Here is a 21,274-nt window from a genome sequence, read left to right on the forward strand (position 1 = left end):
TGCTGTCTTTTTAAGATGAAACTTTTTCTCCAGAACACGTCCTCTACTGGTCAAATTGTATGGCAGCAAGTAGTAATTTAAATAAAAGTTCCCGTGTAAACTAATTTTAAAAGTGTAACTCTTTATAGAGCCTATTAAACTTCTCAATTGCATCCAGAGGATTTTTAGTATACTTTCCTCCATTTAACTTCTCTTGTGAACCGCAGCCTGGTATCTAATTAGTTGGATTCCCATTTGTGTATCACATTCGTCCCCGATTTGCTCAATTTTGTGCTAGTGTGGCTGGGCAGTCTTTAGGCTAGGAGATGTCAATATGTTCCTGTGCAGTGATGTATTGAGTGTCTGAGGGGCAGCTGCTTTACTGGCAGTAGTTCTGCTCTTTGAATAATAAGTTAATTATTTGGATAATAGATCTATGTGTCCAACTGGTAACTAAAAGGTTATAAGAGTCTTTTAGGAGAGAGACGGGCTGGCCGAATTACTTTCCTGTCTTACGGAAGTTGTATTGTATTGTATTATTTGTAGTGTCCTGTCAGTCACTGCGATGGCAGAGCCTTTTTTGATTATGTGCTGTGCTCGGGGCATTCCTGTCTGTGCAGGGTGGATTGGTCGGATTTGACAAGTGTAGGGCGGGGAGGCCTATTTCTTTCTGTGCCGTGTATCTGTGTGCTTGAAAGTTCTTTCCTCTGCCATAACGAGGAATAATGTTTGTTGTGGGTGTTTTGAAGATTAGTACATTGAGATATGTAGGGAAGATGACTGTGAAGGGAAATATTCTGTAGTGGTTTCAGAATCTTGTCTAATGAATTGATCGTGAAATAATGTTGAGGTGACCATAGTCCAGCAGCATGCAAGACTACCTTAATGTGTTTTGATGTCTTTGTAACTGAAAGGAAATAGTGTTGTTACTTGCCTTAGCCTTGCTCCTTCTCCACAGTTCCTCTTTTAGCTTTCAACAGCAGCTTCAAGGTACTCTCCTTGTTACCTCAAGTTATAAAAAAATCTCATGAAATGGGACACATCCTTAGATCTATTCAATTTGAAAGAACATCCATGTACGGGCCGTTTGGGTTAACAGATTTTATACCTTAAGGACATGTCTTATGTCTTTAGGACATGAGGAAATGGCCTCAGGTTGTGCCAGGGGAGATTCAGGTTGGAAACAAGGAGACATTTCTTCTCAGAAAGAGCAGTCAGGCATTGGGATGGGTTGCCCAGGGAAGTGGGGCCGTCCCTGGGGGCATTCAAGGAAAGGTTGGAGCTGGTGCTTAGGGACATGGTTTAGTGGGTGACATTGGTGGTAGGGGGATGGTTGGACCAGGTGATCTTGAAGGTCTCTCCCAACCTTAATGATTCTATGATTAACAGTATATCTTTGAAGATGATTAGGTTTATGACTTTTAAAGTATTATTTAATGGATATTAGAATTGATATGTATCTTAGGGCTAAAAGAAATACTGTAGCTTCAAAATGCTAGACTGAATTGCTGAAATCAGTAAAGGCTCCAGTTGTTTGTCATTCTCTGAGACGCCCTGGGGTAGGATCTCCTGAGTTCCAGCTGTGGTTGTAATGTCGGGTAGGTGTTTACAAAAGCCAGGACACACAAGTACTACTAACTTTACAGCTTGTTTAATGGGCAAAAAAAATACCTCTTTGTACTTCATGTGGACAGTCATCTTCAGTGTGAAGCTTATGGAAGGAGATAGTCTTGTACCAACATGGTTATTTTAAGAAATCTGCATAAGTAGCTCTTCACCAGAACATTTTCATACCAAATTCAGATGTTTGCTTTACTGAAATTTTTCCCCACATGTAAACTTTACATGAAAGGAAGGTTTTGAATGCTACCTTGGTATGCTTGATTGCCTTTATGCTTTGTAACACGTCTGAATAGCCAGGTGGTTATTCCACAATACGATGATTTATGTAGTGAACTAAAATATTTGCTAGCAGTAATTACTTACAAATGTGGGATGTAAGAAAACAAGAGAGCCGTCAGGATCCTGGCTTTTGTCCAGTTGCTGAGTTGCTTTGATTCCTTCATTGACATGAGTCACTCTTCCTTTATTCTTATGCATCTTGCAGTTGAGCAGTTGCAACCGGAGCCTTTGGAAAAAAAAAATCTTCATGTAACTTAAGGGGTTTTGGTTTTTTTTCCATGCTTATTGTAGGAGTAAGGGAAGAGGTGAGCAGTTGGGATTTGGAGTGTGTAGGGATAGAGGATGACTTAATGTAGGAAACGTTGCCTTAAATGTAACAGTTATGGTCTACACCTGTAAAATTTGTGGATATGAAATGTTAAATTTGATTCCATATGCTGCCTGTAGGGCACTTAAAAGGAAGAAGCTATGAAAGTGGTGAATGAAAGTTTGTAATGAACTTGCTTAGTTTAAATTGAAGTTGGGTTGTACTTAATTATTTCTGTTTGCTAAATCAAGTAGCCAAATGATAACTTACAGGTGGGAAAAAGTGTACTGTTCAAAGAAGAGATATGAACTTGCTCGAGTTTCAGGGCTTACCTCTGAAATTCTAAATTAATGCAGCTCAAAAACAATGAGTTTCGGTTTCAGTGACTGTAGATCTTTCCTTTCCTTTATATAAATAAAACTTTTAAAATTAAGGGCATTTTTAATTGGCTATTTAAATGCCAAGTGTATAAAATCTAGCTAGTAGTGGAAATATTTGGTAAAAGCAGCAAAATTGCTGAAAACAAACAACAGCAGCAAAAAGAGTAACACTAGGCCTGCACGAAGGAAGTTGGATTTGCTATCAGTCTCTCCTTCTGCTGTGTTCAGAGCTGTAGGCAAGGTGATTCAGGACTTGCTTGACACTAGCACTGTTAATAAGATTGAGAGAGAGCTCTCGAGAGGTATTTTTCTGAAAAGGCGATGCTAATAAATGATTTAAAAGTAATGAGTGGTCTGGGGACTGATCTCAAAAGCCTAGTTTACTTAAGTAACACTCCTGTAATTTTCTTGCTTTTTTTTTTGTAGGCATGCCTCCCATTCGGGACTTGGTGAGCCACTCCCCTAACCAGTCAGGTGATGCATAGCTATTTAAATCTCACCTTTTTTTCACACTGTGTGTTTGTAGTCACGTGTTTCACGCAGTTATGTCTTTGATTTTTTTTGATTCTTTGGCTTATGTCTTTCAATAGTATGTGTCGTGTGAATGTCTGACTTTAGTATACTTTGTGTGCCATATCGTATTACACTTCATTTTTAATTTTCTGAAATGTCAGAATTCATACCAAAAAAAGTTTGAAGCCTAGACTATGTGGCAGCTTAGCTCTAAAATATTGTCCTTTTTTTTTAACCTTTATGCTTACGTGTTGAATTGCATCTGGATGTTATTAAAGTGAATAATCTGTGTAAGCTTGAATTTTATATCAGGCATTTCACAGCACTGGGGAGGAAATAAATGATCACAATCCCAGTCTGGGGGCCTTCCGATTTTGAACGCCAAGTTTATGCAGGAGTTGCATGTACCTGGCACACAGCTCTACGCCCCTTGTTTGCTAGATGAGACTGTAAAGAGTCTCCCACTGCATGTCCAGGTTACCGCAAACACCGCTCCCAAACGGTGGTGCCAATCTCCTCCCGCCTGCCAAGTTCATCCCCTTCGTGAGTCGGTTCAGCTTTTTGGTGTGATGGCAGACCCACCTGAGGGTTAATTGTTTTCAGTGGATCAGCGAGTTGCAGCTCGCGGCGGTGCTGCACAGGCGCTGTGCCCAGCACAGGGAAGAGCCAAAGGCCGTGCTGGCACAGAGGGTGCAGAGCCCAGCGTGTTGCGGGGAGAGCCGCCCGTCGCGCTGGGTTAGCTGCAGGCTCTCCTGTCCTGCCTCAACGGTTCGGAACCTGTTTCAGAGGCAGGCAGCTACGTCTGCTGATTCTTGGGTTGGAGTACTTCAAAAAGACAGACAGACTTGGGGACCTTTTTCTGTACCCCAGGGAAGCTGATACCTGAAATGAACAAATACAGTGAGGCAACCCTTTGGTTTTGGTTTTGTCCCTTCATAACAAATGTGCTTTTTAGCTTGTTTACTGAAGTCCATCTTTTCGTAAGGACAAAAACTACAGTATTTGGGAAGGTATAGTATTGACAAACCATGTGCGCCACTATATTCTGTGGCTGGAGAAGGAGAGGGAGTGAGGGAGCAGAATACAGGTATTTCTTAACTTAGGCTCCTCAGTCCTACTGTTTAGTTTAAGTAGTGTGATGGTGTCATCAACTAATTTTTCAGTTTTGAGGTGTTTGTTTTTTTTGTGGTATCTGTCAGATATGAAAAATCAGAAATAATAGCTTGCTTGGTCAGTATTTGTATATTTTATCTCAGGAGTTTGTGGTTGTGGAGGTTTGAATTAGGAATATTTCTGAACCGTGTCTTGTGAGAAATCACTGATACATACTTGTGTCCAGGAAAAAGATTGTTAGTTGAGGTAGTTTTTATAGGTACTAGGATAAGAGTCTAGATGACTAGAAATTAACAATTATACAGTGTTTGTGTACTGTGCTCGCTAGCACTGTGCATTGCATCTAAATTAGTATAATAGAATTTTAATAAATACAAGTTTTCTTTCTATGTATTCTCTTGCTGTGCAAATTAGGGTTTGTTTGCCGTTTCACTCTGGCTTGCTTGCCATCTGTATGCTTTCATGCTGTTTTTCATTGATTATGTTATTGGGGTAATGCTTACGTAATCAAGATTTTTGTCTTGTTAGGACAGTTTTTAATACCGTTGCTTCTCTTGTTCATGAGAATGCAGAGAACTCTGCTTATTTTTTTTAATGTAGGTTAAATGTCATTTTATAAAACACCATTGAGAATTTGAAATCTTGGTTTTCATTGGGCAGCCGCTCAGATACTGCAGCGTTTTTAGTGCCACGTTAGTGGGCAGGTTCTAGATTGTGTTCACCTGAACGAATGTCTTCGAGTTCTCCCAAGGATGCTGTATGGTTCTCTTTCTGAGATTATGGAGCTGCCAGTCATTTCTAACCACTGCCACCCTATTTCTACCTGCCATGGATCTTTTTCCACTTCTCTATTCCAAATTCTGTTTCCAGCATCCTTGTTTCTCGTGCTGTAATTATCACATGAAACTTTTCTGATTGTTTAGACTTTCTTAAGCTTCTCTCATCCTGGATGAGAGAATTAATTCTCTCATCTGTCTCAAAGTCCTTTTGAGACAAGCACTGAATCAAGATCTCTTTAAAGCTACATCACTTGCGCTTTTCTTCAAATCCATCAGTCATGTTTAGATGTGATAAACCGCATCTGCCCTTTTGGTGGTGGAGTCAGAGTACAGAGAACTGGCTCATGCCAAATATCTTTACATGCGTGCAGTGTTTTACAGCTGAGCTACTGCCAGAAATTACATCTTGTATGTTTTAACCTTGAAGTAGGTGGCAGTTGTGACTTTAGTAGAGTAGTTGATGCTCAGTTACTTGTTACTACTTGTATGTAGGGGATTGGTGTACATCAGCATTTGGGGGCTTCAGAAGTTCTTGTACAGAACTGGCATTCCCTGTAGCAGAAGGGAGGAACTGGAGGGACTGCCAGCTTCCTTTCAGGCTTCACAATTAAAATGTGTTTCTAGGAAACACGTGAGGCTTATAAATTAGCATTGTATTTTAAAAGCAGCCAGTCCCTAAACGTTGTATAAACAGCTTTTGAGAAGACTAAGGATGTGTGATTGGGGCATTTCGTTACTGTGAGCGCTCTGTCTGTCAACACGGACAGGTACAACTTCATAAAGGTATTCAGCTGATGTGACCATAGCCTTTTCCAGTCAGATGTGAGGCATGCGCTATGCAAATCCAGTAATTAAATAAGAATGAATAGGAGCACAAAAACTTTTTTTTAAGTAAGGGGAAACATTACTGAGAAAAGTAAATGTCTTTATTATTAAGAAACAAAACACAATGTTTTAATGGGCAGCCAAATGTGACTTGCTACTGTTCTTTCAGTTCAGGGGAAATACTAAAAAAAAAAAATTGCACTGACAGGTTTTGTATTTGTGTTCTGTTGCCCTCTTCATTACAGTTTTCCCACATGCTTCATACTTTTATAGTTTCATCTTCTGCTGCACCTGTGTTTTGATTTAACAATTTGGAAAAAAAATCTCTTTGATAAAGCTTTAGAAATATGAAATGAAATTTGGAAATTTGCAGCACTTAATTTTATAGCAAATACTTCATGGTGTATGTATTTAACCATGAAAAGTTTGTAAGTGAATTGAGATGTATTTCTTCCTTATTACTGGATGTAATCAGCCTATTAATTGAATAAGAAACAGTAATTCTTACATAAATGAAAATGAAGCAGTAGTTCTGCTACTACACTTAGTCTGTGCTTCTGCAGCAGCAGAACTTTAGATTGGTCTTGTGAGTTTTGTGTTTGATTGTTGTATAAAAGAAGAAAGATAACTTGTATTTAAGAAATCTTATATAACGTCTTTTTAATGTTGTGTGTTTCTCCAGCTATTGGCACATAGCATTTGCTACTGCTAGGTCAGTTTAATATCCAGTTCAGATTCCTGCCTTTCAGAATTCCTTTGATTTTAAACATGTATGTTTTTTTATATAAAATATTTTATGTGGTGATAAAGAGTATTAAAAAAAAACAACAACACACCTTTCTCTGGGGAAAAAAAGAACTGTGTTATTATGCTTTGAGAAAATGCCACTTCACGTGGCTAGTGCAAATTGTTCTAGGTTATACGTACAGCAGTGTTCTAAGCAGCTGTACTGTAGTTTTTTCTGTAATCTTCAGTAACTAGTTTTAAAATAAGTAAGGTAATTCTTGGCTTAGTATCTTTGTAAGTTTTTGTCTTCTGTTCAATGAAGTAACAATGCTATATTTATAATACTGTTCTTGGACTTTCCTTATCTTTAGATCTGAACCACAGTGGTCTGGGATCCCATTATGAAAATTCTCACTGGGGACCAGTCTCTTCAAACAGTGACTCCAGCACAAACTGGGATAAAGTTATTGTAGACGGCTCTGACAAAGAAGCATGGCCATCAATCACTGGCAGTGACCCAGAGTTGACATCAGAATGTATGGACACTGACTCTGCCTCTAGCTCTGGGTCAGAGAGAAACCTCGTTATAATGGCTTCAGGGAGCACAAGTGGTGAAAATGATGGCATTCGAAATGGCATTGGACATGGTTCTCAAAATAAGTTTGTGGTTGGTAGCAACAGCAATAATGTGGGCAATGGAAGTATTAATGGACCATGGGGTTTATCCCATGGGACCATAATAAGCACATGTCAAGTTTCTGTGGATGCTCCTGACAGCAAATCTGAAAGTAGCAACAATAGAATGAATGCTTGGGGCACCATAAACTCTTCATCAAATGGAGGGTTAAATCCAAGCACTTTGAATTCAAATGGCAACCATGGTGCCTGGCCTGTATTGGAGAACAATGGACATGCCCTGAAAGGGTCTGTAGGGAGTGGTAATTCTGGCACAAATATTCAGTGCAGTACCATAGGTCAGATATCTAACAGTCAGAGTATTAACTCTAAAGTGGGTGGTTCAGCCCATGGTTCCTGGGGAAGCCTTCAGGAAAATTGTGATTCTGAAGTAAATGGTACAAGGAAGGTTTCATTCAGTGGGCAACCTCAAAACCTTAACACTGAAATGAATGGACCAAATAACACTACTAACTTTATGACCTCTAGTTTACCAAACTCTGCTGGTTCAGTGCAGATTAACGAACTGCCTAATAATACAGGGCATGGGGCCTGGCGTGTGAGCACAATGAATCATTCTCAGATTCAGGCCTCTCCAGTTACAAATGGCACTTCCATTTCTCACCTTAGCAATGGTGAGGCGAAAAATGGTGGATCTTATGGTACTACATGGGGTGCCTATGGTTCTAATTACTCTGGAGACAAATGTTCAGGCCCGAACAGCCAAGCTAATGGTGACACTGTGAATGCAACTCTAATGCAGTCGGGCATTAGTGGGCCTGGCAGCACTAACTTTCAAATCAATGGGAATAAAGGAGGAGGGGTGTGGGAAGCAGGGACAGTCAACTCCCAGAATATGCCATGGGGAAGTGGAAATGGTGCAAGTGCTGGCGGAAGTAGAAGAGGATGGGGCAACCCTGCACAAAACACTGGCACTAACATTTCAAATGGTGAATGGAGTAAACTGCCTAGTAATCAGCATTCCAATGAAAGTGTAAATGGAAATACCAGGAAGTTTACAAATGGATGGAAATCTACTGAAGAGGATGACCTTAACAGCCAGAGTTCTGCTGTGTCTCAGATAACTGAGCAGAACAGCTCATGGGCCAAAACAGGTACGGGGGACAGTGAAGGTAGTACAGAGAGCACTGGATGCCATGAAGACAGAGTTACTACAGAAGGACAGAATCGAGAGAGAAGAAAAGTTGACCAGCATGCATTACTCCAAAGTATAGTGAACAGAACTGACTTAGATCCGCGTGTCCTTTCCAACTCTGGTTGGGGACAGACTCCAATCAAACAGAACACTGCCTGGGATACCGAAACATCACCAAGAGGTGAAAGAAAAACTGACAATGGGACAGAGGCCTGGGGAGGCTCTGTGACACAGACTTCCAGCTCAGGGGGGTGTGTGGATAGACCTAGCCCTAATAATAATGATACCTCATCTGTATCAGGGTGGGGAGATCCAAAGTCTGCTACAAGGTGGGGAGACTCCAAAGGGTCAAATAGCCAAGGGGGGTGGGAAGAGGATTCTGCTGCTACAGTAATGGTCAAGAGCAATCAATCATGGGGAAGTGGCAAAGAAGAAAAGTCATCTTGGAATGACACACAGAAGATCAAACAGGGATGGGTCGATGGGCAAAAGGCCAGCCAGGGTTGGGCAGTTTCTGCCAGTGATGGCTGGGGTGAAAATTCAAGAGGTAACCATTGGGGTGAGGCTAAGAAATCTAGTTCAGGAGGTAGCGACAGTGACAGATCAGTATCTGGTTGGAATGAGCCAGGTAAATCAAATTCTGTTACTTGGGGAGGTAATAATACAAACCCGAATAATTCTTCAGGATGGGATGAGCCTGCAAAGCCTAATCAGAACCAGGGCTGGGGAGACCCTCCTAAATCCAGTCAGCCTCAAGGTTGGGGGGATTCGTCAAAGCCAGTCAACTCTCCGGAATGGAACAAACAAGATGTTGGATCTTGGGGAGCGCCATCCGCCACCAGTAAACCACCGGGGTCAGGTTGGCTGGGTGGACCGATGCCAGCCCCAGCAAAGGAGGAGGAACCCACTGGCTGGGAGGAGCCATCCCCTGAATCAATACGCCGCAAAATGGAAATTGATGATGGAACTTCTGCTTGGGGTGATCCAAGCAAATACAACTACAAAAATGTGAATATGTGGAATAAAAATGTCCCAAACAGTAGCAGCAGTTCAGACCAGCAAGCACAGGTACATCAGCAGCTACTGTCTTCAAGTGCCATGTCTAGCAAGGAGAGCAGTTCGGGTTCTGGTAAGACTTGGTTTTACGCAAATTTGTATTTTCATTTAATTGTAAAACAATTCTCTTGTTCTCGTTTCGTATAACAATACTTCAGTTTCAGAGTGGAAAGGGGAAAGTGGCAATGGAAGTACCTTTTTATTTTTTTATCTTTTTGTGTGCATTTTTTTAAAACATTTGATAACTTCATACAAATCAGAAGTTCTGTTCTCGTTTTAAATAGCTTGAGTAACAAAGGCTAAACAGCTCTGCTGGAATTCTGTGGAGTGGGAACACGGAAAATGTTAAAAATAATATTTGAGGAATGAAAGTTTTCTTCTTCATTTAATTCTAAGACTTAAAATTAATTTTGCCAAAGAATCAAAAAAAAAAAAAGTTGAGCTACTACAAGGCAGAATGAAGGATGGTTGTGTTATATGAACTCAAGATCAGCCTTTGCAATCTTGTAGTATTGGGGACAGTAAATAATACTTGTAGATGAGTTTGTGTGGTATATGCAAAGTATTTTGTGCTGTCTTTTTCAACTGCAAAGAGGAATAACTTAAATATAAGGGGCAGATCATAGGAACTTAGTATCTTAGAAATTTTTATTATCAAAATGAAATTATTTACATACGGAATTTGTATTTTTGCATATTTTACGGAACAGCTTACAGTTGTAATAATTACCTCCATGCAGAATGTAAATGTGTATTAATGTGCTTTTTATTGTATGCTATGGGTCTAGAAAAGGCAAAGCACGTGATTCTTTTAAGTGGCTTTTAAAGTCCTGTTAAAAAACATGCCAGTAACTCATACTGCTTTGAAAAGGTTGGGGAGAGCCTTCTACTCCAGCCACTACTGTAGATAATGGAACTTCAGCGTGGGGTAAGCCCATGGATACTGGTACTAGCTGGGGAGAACCCATCAGCGATGCAGGAGGCACCTCTGGCTGGGGAAACGCTTCTCTTGGTCAACAGGCTTCAAATAAACCTGGTGAGTGCTTTTTGCACCATCTTTGAATAAAGACAGTAAAGGTGAAATACCTATCTAAAAGCTTTACTTTTTTGAAGGTTTCTGTCTTGAAGTAAATGTAAAGCTAACTTCTGTCTGCGTTAAGGGTAGCTGATTAATACTGGTGCCAATATCCTCGTGGTGCATTTTTGTCACAGCAGCTGCTCGTTGGTGTTTCTTTCCTTCACCACCAGACTGTTGTTGATCTGAAGCTTGTCAGGGTTAAATAATAACTGCTTCACTTTTAGTTTCTGTTCTTAGTAGCTGATTTGCATGGAGACCTTTAACATTTCAAACAAAACAATGTGTTGTTTTTTTTTTTCACAACAAGGGCCTAAATCTATGCAAGATAGTTGGTGTGGAGATGATATGCCATTGACTGGCAGTCGTCAGACCAGCTGGGAGGAAGAAGAGGATGTAGAGATTGGAATGTGGAACAGCAGTTCTTCACAAGAAGCTAACCCATCTTTAAATTGGCCACCATATATGAAAAAAATGCCCACAAAGGTAATTATGACTTCCCATAGAAGGTAGTTAAGGCTTTTGCATTGTTGTCATTTATAAAAGCTAAGAACAGATTGCTGCACTGGGTGGTGTACCATTAAGCTTTAATCTTCGTTCATAACGTTTTGTGGTTTATTTTAAGCAGTAGGGGGTAAACAATATCTGAGTATCACAGGAATTCCTTTCTGTTTTTAAGGGAATAATGAAAGGTGGAAATAAGCAAGATGAAACATGGATCAATCCATTCATTAAGCAATTCACAAATCTTAGTTTTTCAGTAAGTATTATACCTTTCCCATCTGTAACACTGTCTTAGAGTGTTAGTTATAATGCACAAAAATGAAAATGCTTAATTGTCTAATGTTCTCTTTCATAGTATTTTTCTTTTACGTCTGTTCATCTTCCCTATCACCCATCCCTCAGTAAGGAAGGATGTAAATTTGCACCCTCAGTAAGTTTGCAGGCGACACCAAGTTGGGGAGAAGTGTCGACCTGCTGGAGGGTGGGGAGGCCCTGCAGAGGGACCTGGACAGGATGCATTGATGGGCAGAGGCCAATGCAATGAGGTTCAGCATGGCTCAGTGCCGAGTCCTGCACTGTGGTCACAACAACCCCATGCAATGCTATACGTTTGGGGCAGAGTGGCTGGAAAGCTGTTCAGAGGAAAAGGATCTGGGGGGTGCTGGCTGATCCTTGCCTGAACGTGAGCCAGCAGGGTGCCCAGGTGGCCAAGAAGGCCAACGGCATCCTGGCTTGTATTGGGAATAGTGCAGCCAGCAGGAGCAGGGAGGTGATCGTCCCCCTGTACTCTGCTCTGGTGAGGCTGCGCCTCGAGTGCTGTGTTCAGCTTTGGGCCCCTCACTACAAGAGGGTATGGTAAGGGGCAAGGTTGGACCAGATGATCTTGGAGGTCTCTTCCAACCTTAATGATTCTGTGATCCCCTTTTCCTTTTTACATTCTCAGCATAGAAAGACCTATTTACCGATGAAAGGCGATGTTGTAAACACTACCCAGGTATTCATCCAGTAGTCTGTTGTTTTTACTTACTGTTACATGTGTATTTCGGTGAAGATACCTGTCTTCAATGGGTAACAAAGGGAGAAAATGCTTTTTAAATAGTCTAATTTACCTTGATGTCTTTTTTTCTTGCAGGTTTGAATTGAAATAATATATGTGAATCTCTTTATTTTAGCTTTTAAAAAGATTATTATTAAATAATTATGATTCATTTTATTACTTCAGAGAGAATCACCAGAAGAAACCATACAGAGCAATAAGATGGACATGTCTGGAGGTAAGAAAGGGAAAACCTAGCTAGGTTTTATAGCTTTCCATTCCAGTCTCTTTGAGCTTATATAATTCTGTAAATTGCTATATTTATAGTAATTTCCTTTATATATGTGTGTGTGCATAAATAAAGAATTTCCTTAAAGCAAAAGAATGCCCTTGTAGAGAAAAAATAATAATAATAATTGTGCATATACTGCTACATACCTGAATTACCTGATTGCTACAGTAATGTTCATCCGTAAATCAAGCTAAGCTTGTACATACTGAGCTGGCATGAAAGAATGTTTTCGTGGTGTGGGTTTTTTTTAACCTAAGTATCTAGACTGCTGTCAGAACAACTTCACTAAAATATAAACAGAAATGTTCTGAATACCACACTCATTGTGGTTTGTTCTTGGAAACACATTTTCAGTTCTAAGAAATAAATTAATACTGAACAGTTATTTAAGATACGTTTATACTTGAATGCAAAATCACTTGAGCAGTTTTTATTTGGAACTGTTTGCCATTATGATTCCTCTAGCAAATAAAAATATATTTAGCACCTTTACAACAATATATGATAGAATATTTAATGGAAAGTGATTGTGGCACTGACTTTATTGTAGTTGCACTTCTTTAAATTCTAGTTTAAAATTGGGTATTTTCACAGTCTATGTTATGCAAATAACCTGTTCTTTGCATTTTAGATTTAAATATTAATAGAAAAACTCACGTTTAAATTATTTCAATTTTTAAATTTGAATTTAAAACATCTGTTGGGAAAGTAATTCTCTTGCATTGCTTGCAGTAAAGTATTAAAGACTGCTTAACTACTGCTTATATTTTGATCTTCTAACTTGCCTAGTGGCGTTAACAGTAGAAGATAAACTTTACAATTAGCTTTTAATAAAAACAAATATTTTTAAATTTTGTTTTCAGCTAAATAAGATTTTTGGTGGTAGTGATTTCCCCCCCACCCACCCAATAACTGAATCAAATTAAAAGGCCTCTGAAATCTTATAAGAATGAGGGAGATAAGATAAAGATACAACTTCAAAGCCAATACAGTGCTTGGTGCTGCTTTTTTTTGGTGCCATTAACACTTGGAAACTTAATTATACTTGTCTTGTTTTTTAAGAGCAAACTGAGAATAGTATTTTTTGTGAAGCCTAGCAAAATATGTTGACACTTTGCTCATTCCAAGTTTTGAGTTGTCTGTAGCTGTTGATTCATAGTGTTTCCTTTCCTTTTAAGCAAAGCCCAGACCGCTTAAAGCTAAATTGATGCTTTCTTTTATTAGTATCTAGCTTGAAAGCAGTATTCGATATTTCATAAGCATAAACCTATTCTAGTTTGTCTGGAAACTGAATAATCCTTCAATGTCATCACCATAAGTCTCACCTTTTCTTAGGGATATTGCAAGATAAGAGAATGGAGATGGATAAGCATGGCCTCAATGTTGGAGATTACAATCGTGTGGTTGGAAAAGGCCCTGGTTCTCGTCCTCAGATTTCCAAAGAGTCTTCCATGGATCGCGGTCCTTACTTTGATAAGGTTAGTAGGTGTCTTACTGGGGAACATTCTTAACTTCTTTGACTCAGCATTCTAAGTAATTATTTGTGTGCTCCTTAGCTTTCTGCATTTAGTGGAGAGAAAACTTAGTGCCTTCTTGTTGATCCATAAGATATGTTTTGTTCTTTTTAACTTACTGATATATAATACTAAGCACTTTCTGTAGCTCATTTGCAGTGCAAATAACTAACCTGATCTCTTTTGTTTTCTGCCTATTTCCTGCTGATGCTGGACTGTCATGTGACTCTTCCCTTCTGTTCCTGGCAATGGTTTCTCCCTTCTGCTTGCTTGCTGGCTGGTTGTTGCGCATCGGTTTGTCTGTCCAATCAGGATGGCATTGTAGCAGACGAGTCCCAAAACATGCAGTTTATGTCCAATCAAAACATGAAGCTTCCCCCTTCAAATAGTGCACTACCTAACCAAGCCCTTGGCTCCCTAGCAGGGCTGGGTATGCAAAACTTGAATTCTGTTAGACAGGTAAGGCTGTGTGCATATCCTTGGCATGTTACTTGACAGCATTTAATACCTTTTATTATTTGTCCTAGCTACTAATGTGATTGATATGTTTTTAACTTCTAATTCAAATGTATAGGGGTGGGATAAGTAGCAGAAGTATTTCGTTGTCACTAACCATCTGTCTTTTCCCCAGAATGGCAATCCCAGTATGTTTGGTGTTGGTAATATAGCAGCACAGCCCAGGAGCATGCAGCAGCCTCCAGCACAACCTCTTAATTCATCTCAGCCTAATCCACGTGCTCAAGTGCCTCCTCCATTACTATCCCCTCAGGTAACTGAGTACATAGAACTTTCTATGTATAAACTACCAAAATGCTGCTTCAGAAAAAATTTCCGTTTATCAGTGTTGCTGGTATTTATTCTGTAAATATTTGAAAACTACTTTGGCCTGATTAGTGTTTTAAAAAGAGGCAACTGTTAACCAGATATTATAATGTTCTACACCTTGTATAAGTACTTGCACATGTTAGTCAGTCGCTCTTTGTACTGGTCCATTCTGCAGGTTCCAGTATCATTACTGAAGTATGCACCAAACAACGGTGGCCTGAGCCCACTTTTTGGCCCACAACAGGTAGCCATGTTGAATCAACTGTCCCAGTTAAACCAGCTTTCTCAGATCTCCCAGTTACAGGTAAGCTAAAAAGGTAGATGCTCTGTGTTCTGTTTGAAACTATAAGTAGAAACTTCTCAGATATGATTTTTTCTAAAAAAACAACAACAACAAAACACTGTCTCCTAGCGGTTGTTGGCTCAGCAGCAAAAAGCGCAGAATCAAAGAAGCATGCCTTCTGGTGGTCGTCAACAGCAGGAGCAGCAGGTAAATACATTTATTATTAACTTTTCCAATAATCTTTAAAAACTGTTGTTCATCCTAAGCTGTATTTTTTGTTACAAGCTATATAAAAGTGTGCAAGAATGAATAGGATTTTAACAATACACTTTAGCTTAATGCTGGATTTTTGCTGTGCTAAGATGCACAGAACAGAAATGCATTTCATTATCTTTCTTTAAATGTGGAAAAGCTTTTGACTACTTATATTGTAACTGCTTTGTTTTTTTAAGGGTCGATCTCTTAGTATGCAGCAACAGATGATGCAACAGTCCCGTCAGCTTGATCCAAACCTGTTAATGAAGCAGCAAACTCCGCCGTCTCAACAGCAGTCACTCCATCAACCCACCATGAAATCTTTCCTTGAGAATGTCATACCCCATACTACTCCTGAGCTACAGAAAGGGCCATCACCAATAAATTCATTCAGCAGCTTCCCTATAGGTGGGTTTCTCCATGCTAATTTCATAGTCAATCAGTGCTTTTGTGACACAGGGCACAGCCTTTCTTTTAACTTTGCCTGGAGTCTTCCTCCTCCGAAAACAATAGCGGTTGCAATCCTGTTAGTATTTTCCATTTTAACAGTAGTAGTAATTCTTTATGGGACTCATCCAAGTTACCTTTGTTCACCAAGTAACTTTTTTCACAAGTACACTCATTCCCAGAAATTGTCTCTTTTAGTGCAAAATGTTTTATGTTCTTATAGAATGTCTGTCTGCTTTTGTTTCTTTCTTATTCTGTGGGTCCCAAAGATGACCTAGTCCTTTTGTAAATGCAACTCCTAAGGACTAAAGCTAAAGGACTTTTAGACTAAGTGGAAGCCCTACAAAGAATCTGTTGAAGTGGTCTCATTTCTTTGAATTTTAAGAAAGTTTTAAATTAATCTGGAATTGCAAAGGTAGAAAAAATGTTAATTTACCTTCTAGTGCTTTTGAACAGAAGAGAAGGCTTTTAGCATTTTTATGCTAAAATGCTCTGCATTTTTAAAGAATGGTTGTCTCATTTCAGGCAAAATGTCTGGAAACTTATAAATACAAATATCTCCTGTTTCTTTCTCCCTACATTTCCAGGCTTCTGTCCAATTTCTACTTCAGAAATTCCAGGCTTGTATATTTTCTCCTTATTTTAGGTCCCTTTTTAATGCTATCTTATACTTAGTATAAGTGTATACCATTTGCCCCTATTTTTTCCTCCTTTTCAGTTTGCTTTTCTTCTATGATCTTCTAATCCTTTCAGTTCTGTTGGGCTGACTTCCTCTGCATTCTCATTGCCCTTTGTAGAAAAGTTTAATAGAGACTGCTGCTGAAATCCTTGTGCTTATAGGTGGTGGTACGGAGCCGGTGGGTCGGTGCAAGCCATGCTGTTGCATTGCATGTGGCACACTGGAATTCTGCTTGTGGCCAGTCTTAAGTCCAGGCTGTTGCTTAATGGTTGCTGCTGATGATTGGCATCAAGATCTGTCTACTGCTTTTATTCAAAGTGCAAGGCATAAACACGAAGTTTGCTTAGCTATTAGAGGCGCTTTTAGTTCTAACAAAAGGAATATTTAACTTTCTTGTCAAACTTCTTACTGAGTATTTGCATCCTGTCTCTATTAGATTCCTGTTGTTTCAATTAGAGATGATATTTCTTGGTTTGAAATGTCTTAAAATATTGTTAAGCAGCTTTTTTCTCACCTTAATTATTGCTACGTTCCAAGAACCATCAGTATATGTAAGAATGCTTTGGGATCCTTTTGGTGTAGCACTGTACAGTTATATAACCAAGTGGAGCCACACAGTCCTCAAATAAAAGGCCTAAGGGTAGAAATAACAGGTTCCTGGAATTTCTTCACGCTTCTGTGAAAAATTGAGCCAAAACGAGTACTGGTATCATCCTCCAAGTGCATATAGTAGTGTAGTCGTGTGAGAAGGAGCTGGATTTGCCAAGTCGTCGTCTTGAAAATCTCATGGGTATATTATTTTCTCCGTGTCCTAACGTTAGCATCAGGAGACCCAGCCATGAAAGCAGGGACGTCCTGTTTGCTTTCTAGGTAACCAAATTTGTCAAGATTCTCTAGATCTTTGTTCATCAGAAGCAGAGATTTGGGGCAGTTGTTTGTGTGTTCTTTCTCTCCAGTTAACCAGTGCTGCAGTCACATCCTAATTCATTTACAGAATTTAAGAATCTTGGATATTAAGAAGTACCATGTGGTACGGCCAAATGGTAAAGAGAGCTGAGGAATATGAAGTCTTCCACAATCAGATATGAAAAATGGCTTCTGGAAAGACTGTTTGAATTACAGATTATGTCCAGATGCTGATGTTCATAGCTCAGTGCAGATTTCAAATATGGAGCTATGGACGTGGATCTGTGCTTATCAAGGGGCTGGAATTAACCTTATCAGCTAGATGTGCCTATTTGCCAGCTTGTGATCCTTCTAGTCTTTTTTCTTTGGAGTTGATAGAAAGGTTATTGTGCATGGGTTACTGTACTGACAACAGAGGGAGAGGTGTTAGGAATCAGAGTGATTGGACTTCTCACCCCATTTCAGCAGTTAGTAGTTGTTCCATTTATTTTCAAGGCCAGATTGGATGGGGCTTGGAAGGTGGAAGGTGTCCCTGCCCGTGTCTGAGGGGTTGAAAATGGATGATCTTTAAGGTCCCTTCCAACCCAAACCATTCTGTGATTCTATGATACTTCCTAAAAGTTGGCATCAACATCCCCTCGTTCTTTGAGGGAGGAAGCTTCTGTATGATAGTGCCTTTTGATTTGGGAACAGAATTAAGCACCAGTTTCCAGTTTTGAATAAAGTTATTTCTAGTAAAGATGTCAGAAATTCCCTGTGTCTCTTGCTCAAAGTTAAAACGTCATGCCTTATTTTCAGAAATTAAGTAAATAGATCTGAAGGGTTGGAAATGTAACCAGCTGTGATTTGTGAATTAGGGATTTTTACAGACCTGGCAATCCCTAATTGGTAACAGAGTGCAGGCATGTCACAGTCAAAAGCGAGGGTGTGTTCAAGCCCCAGATAGTTGATTCTCACAGATATTTGGACTGCTTTAGGTTGGCAACAATTATGTTGATTCTCTCGTCGATAAACATTTTGAAATACAGACAACAGCTTAGAAAAGGTAAAGCCAAGTTGTATTTTTCTCTTAGTGAGGCTTTAATACTCAGTGCAAACAGGATAAATGATGCTGGGAGGTGGTTGTATTACTTGTGAATCTCTATGCAAAGTGCTTATGCATCTGTGTTGAGTGTGGTTCAGAAGCTGCTAAGGTATCCTGTTGAACAGCCTGAATAAGAATGGGATGAGATTTTTAACTGCCGATAAATGCCAATACCTAAGTTTTGCAGAACAGGGATGAATACAGACACACCCTCCTGCTGGGAGAGAGGTGTCTGTTATTACTGAGCATAGTTCTCCAAGGTACAGTACTCTCACTTTGTACAGATGAGTTGAATTGTTAGACTGATGCTAGACTGGTATTAGAAATGCCATATTTTTAAGATGTTTATATTTTTTTCTTCAATGGCTTCTTCCACTGATATATTTTTGCATGAAGACATCAACTGAGAACTTCAGAGTGCTTTGCATTGCTTAGCTTAAGCTTCTGTCTGTAGTAAGTTCACTGTATTAAGTGCTATAATGTTTCTCAAACAGACTTAGAAGCATGAAATAACCATAGTAATATGCTCTTAAATGTTGAGTAGGACAATAGTGGTAATTGGTGGAAAAAAGGCGTTTTGTCTGTCTGTCATAAGCTATATTTGTTTTTTAGGAATGAACTCAAACTTGAATGTAAACATGGATTTGAACAGTATTAAAGAGCCACAATCTCGGTTGAGGAAATGGACTACAGTAGACAGCATTTCTGTGAACACATCGTTAGATCAAAACTCCAGCAAACATGGTATGTTAAATATGTCATTAAATAGCATCTGACATAACGCATCAGACTTTAATGTTCTCCGTTTGCATATTTACACTTGCAGTTGTAATATTTGTGTTGCTTGCAGGTGTCAATTTGTATTGCATTGTCTCTGACAACTTTGCTGCTTGTCTTCTACAGCAGCCCATAGCTTTCTTGAATGTTTTTACTTACAGAAGTGATGTTGTGGTGAGACTAGTAGAAACACTGTGGAGGATTCATGTTGAAGACTAAGAAGTGTGAATATTGCTACTAGGTTTACATTAATCTGGATCGGAATGCTTCATATATTTTTAAAACAAAAGCTTTAGATATTCTAGCTACAACACAAGCCCCAGCCCCACTGTGCTGGTCTTAAGGTGTTTTATGGTAATTTAATTGTGTGCACACATTCTGGTAATTTCTGATACCTTTTAGTTACGGATCTTAGTTATGAATGTATTTGCATTCCAAAAACGGGGAGAGTGTAGAAGGAATAGAATAGTACCATTGGTGTACTTTGTTTTCAGAGGAGGCAGATTTGGTTGCTTTATATTTCATTCCAGTGATCAGGATTCATATGACATTTCAACTGTTTCAGTGGCTTGACATTTCATCCAGTTAAAATTTGAGTCTATAGCACAAGGGTCTAAAGATAGTTGTAAAATGTCTCTAGTCTCCTATTACCATTTAGTCCTCAGATTGTTTGGATATTTTTAGAATCATCAGCTGTTCGAATGCTATGACATGGCTTGCTGCCTTAAACATCTAGTGGAGACATCCTGCTACTGCACTTGCTTGCTCTAAACTTCATCTGATTGTTACCCACAGGAGTCACAAGTGTTGATGCTGTTCAGAAAACATTACCTACAACTACAGCAACATTACAAATTTGATCATTTGAACACTATGGTGTATTGAAGCACTAGTAAAAGTTATTAGATGGCAAAAAGAAAGATATTCTACAGTTCTGGAGGAATATGTAACTTTTAAACTTCTCCTTGTGGTATTTGCATAAAATCAAACAGATTGTGTATAGCTGTAGTGCTCAGCTGCCGGCCGGGTTAAACCACTGCTCAGCCATTCGCTCTCCCTCCTCCAGCCCTGTGGGATGGGGGAGAGAATCGGAAAAAAGTGAAATGAAAGCTTGTGGGTTGAGATAGACAGTTTATTAGGACGGAAAAGAAAGGAAAATAAAAATAATAATAGTGACAATAGTACTACTGCTAATGATGTGTACAAAACAAGTGATGCGCAGTGCAATTACTCACCACCCGCTGAGCAATGCCCACCCTATCCCCGAGCAGGGGTGTGCCCCACGGCCAGCCACCCCACATTAATTGTTCAGCATGACACCATTTGGGACGGAATACCCCTTTGGCCAGTTGGGGTCAGCTGTCCTGGGTCTGTCCCCTCCCAGCTCCTGCTGCACCCCCAGCCTGCCCGCTGGCAGGACAGAGCAAGAAGCTGAAAAGTCCTTGGCCTGGTGTAAGCACTGCTCTGCAACAATTAAAACATCAGCGTGGTATCAACATTATTCTCATCCTAAATCCAAAGCAGAGCACCACAGCAGTTACTGGGAGGAAAACTAACTCTATCCTAGCCAAAACCAGGGCAATAGTGCTTTTGTTTCTTGCTCTGCTACTGGTGATTTTTTTTCTTTTCCTCCCAGAAGTATGAGTAGGATTTACAGAGCTTTGCAGTACCTAAAGGTCTTAAAGGTTTTGTAGCTACTTCTTCCAAGAGCCTTCCCACCGTGAAATATATTTACCTGTTATCCGGCTGGGGTCTCACAGAATGGTCTTACCCTCTTGAATAAATCTTTTAGTTAAATGTAATAAGTATGCTACTCTAATGAGAGGATTTCGTGGGCTTGTATTCTTAGGGTTTTCTCCTGAGTTATTCAGGGACCTTTCATTTTAGACTATATACACCTCTATGACTTCTTGTTTAACTTCTCATCATAAGAGGATAGTGTATTCTGCTATGTATTTTACGAATGCTTTACATGGGCCTATTTTTACTTGTATATAAATTGTAATTACATATATAAAAAATTGTCTATAGAAAATATTTGACTTTTTTTATTTTTATTATTAGGTGCTATTTCAAGTGGTTTTAGGCTGGAAGAGTCTCCATTTGCTCCGTATGACTTTATGAACAGCAGTAATTCACCAGCCAGTCCTCCTGGATCTATTGGGGATGGCTGGCCCCGTGCCAAA

General features: G+C 39.5%; 1 protein-coding gene across 10 annotated transcripts in view; it reads left to right on the plus strand.

Moving 5' to 3' along the window:
• Positions 1–21,274, plus strand: part of TNRC6A (trinucleotide repeat containing adaptor 6A) — an 83,884-nt gene that overhangs the window by 56,928 nt on the left and 5,682 nt on the right. For 4 of the 10 annotated variants that reach the window (XM_040575167.1, XM_040575160.1, XM_040575169.1 and 1 more), the window contains 15 exons: positions 2,995–3,042; positions 6,896–9,484; positions 10,283–10,447; positions 10,797–10,972; positions 11,166–11,246; positions 12,213–12,264; positions 13,654–13,796; positions 14,145–14,291; positions 14,464–14,601; positions 14,833–14,961; positions 15,070–15,147; positions 15,393–15,603; positions 16,230–16,262; positions 18,924–19,055; positions 21,153–21,274. The exon at positions 21,153–21,274 is cut by the window's right edge and continues 37 nt beyond it. In XM_040575167.1, coding sequence (XP_040431101.1) covers positions 2,997–3,042; positions 6,896–9,484; positions 10,283–10,447; positions 10,797–10,972; positions 11,166–11,246; positions 12,213–12,264; positions 13,654–13,796; positions 14,145–14,291; positions 14,464–14,601; positions 14,833–14,961; positions 15,070–15,147; positions 15,393–15,603; positions 16,230–16,262; positions 18,924–19,055; positions 21,153–21,274 — 4,242 coding nt within the window. In that variant the 5' untranslated portion in view covers positions 2,995–2,996. The remainder of the gene's footprint in view (positions 1–2,994; positions 3,043–6,895; positions 9,485–10,282; positions 10,448–10,796; positions 10,973–11,165; positions 11,247–12,212; positions 12,265–13,653; positions 13,797–14,144; positions 14,292–14,463; positions 14,602–14,832; positions 14,962–15,069; positions 15,148–15,392; positions 15,604–16,229; positions 16,263–18,923; positions 19,056–21,152) is intronic. The other 6 variants (XM_040575161.1, XM_040575163.1, XM_040575162.1 and 3 more) reach the window with 6 other exon arrangements.

Source organism: Cygnus olor, chromosome 15 (assembly GCF_009769625.2).
Source record: "Cygnus olor isolate bCygOlo1 chromosome 15, bCygOlo1.pri.v2, whole genome shotgun sequence".
Classification (NCBI taxonomy): Eukaryota; Metazoa; Chordata; class Aves; order Anseriformes; family Anatidae; genus Cygnus; species Cygnus olor.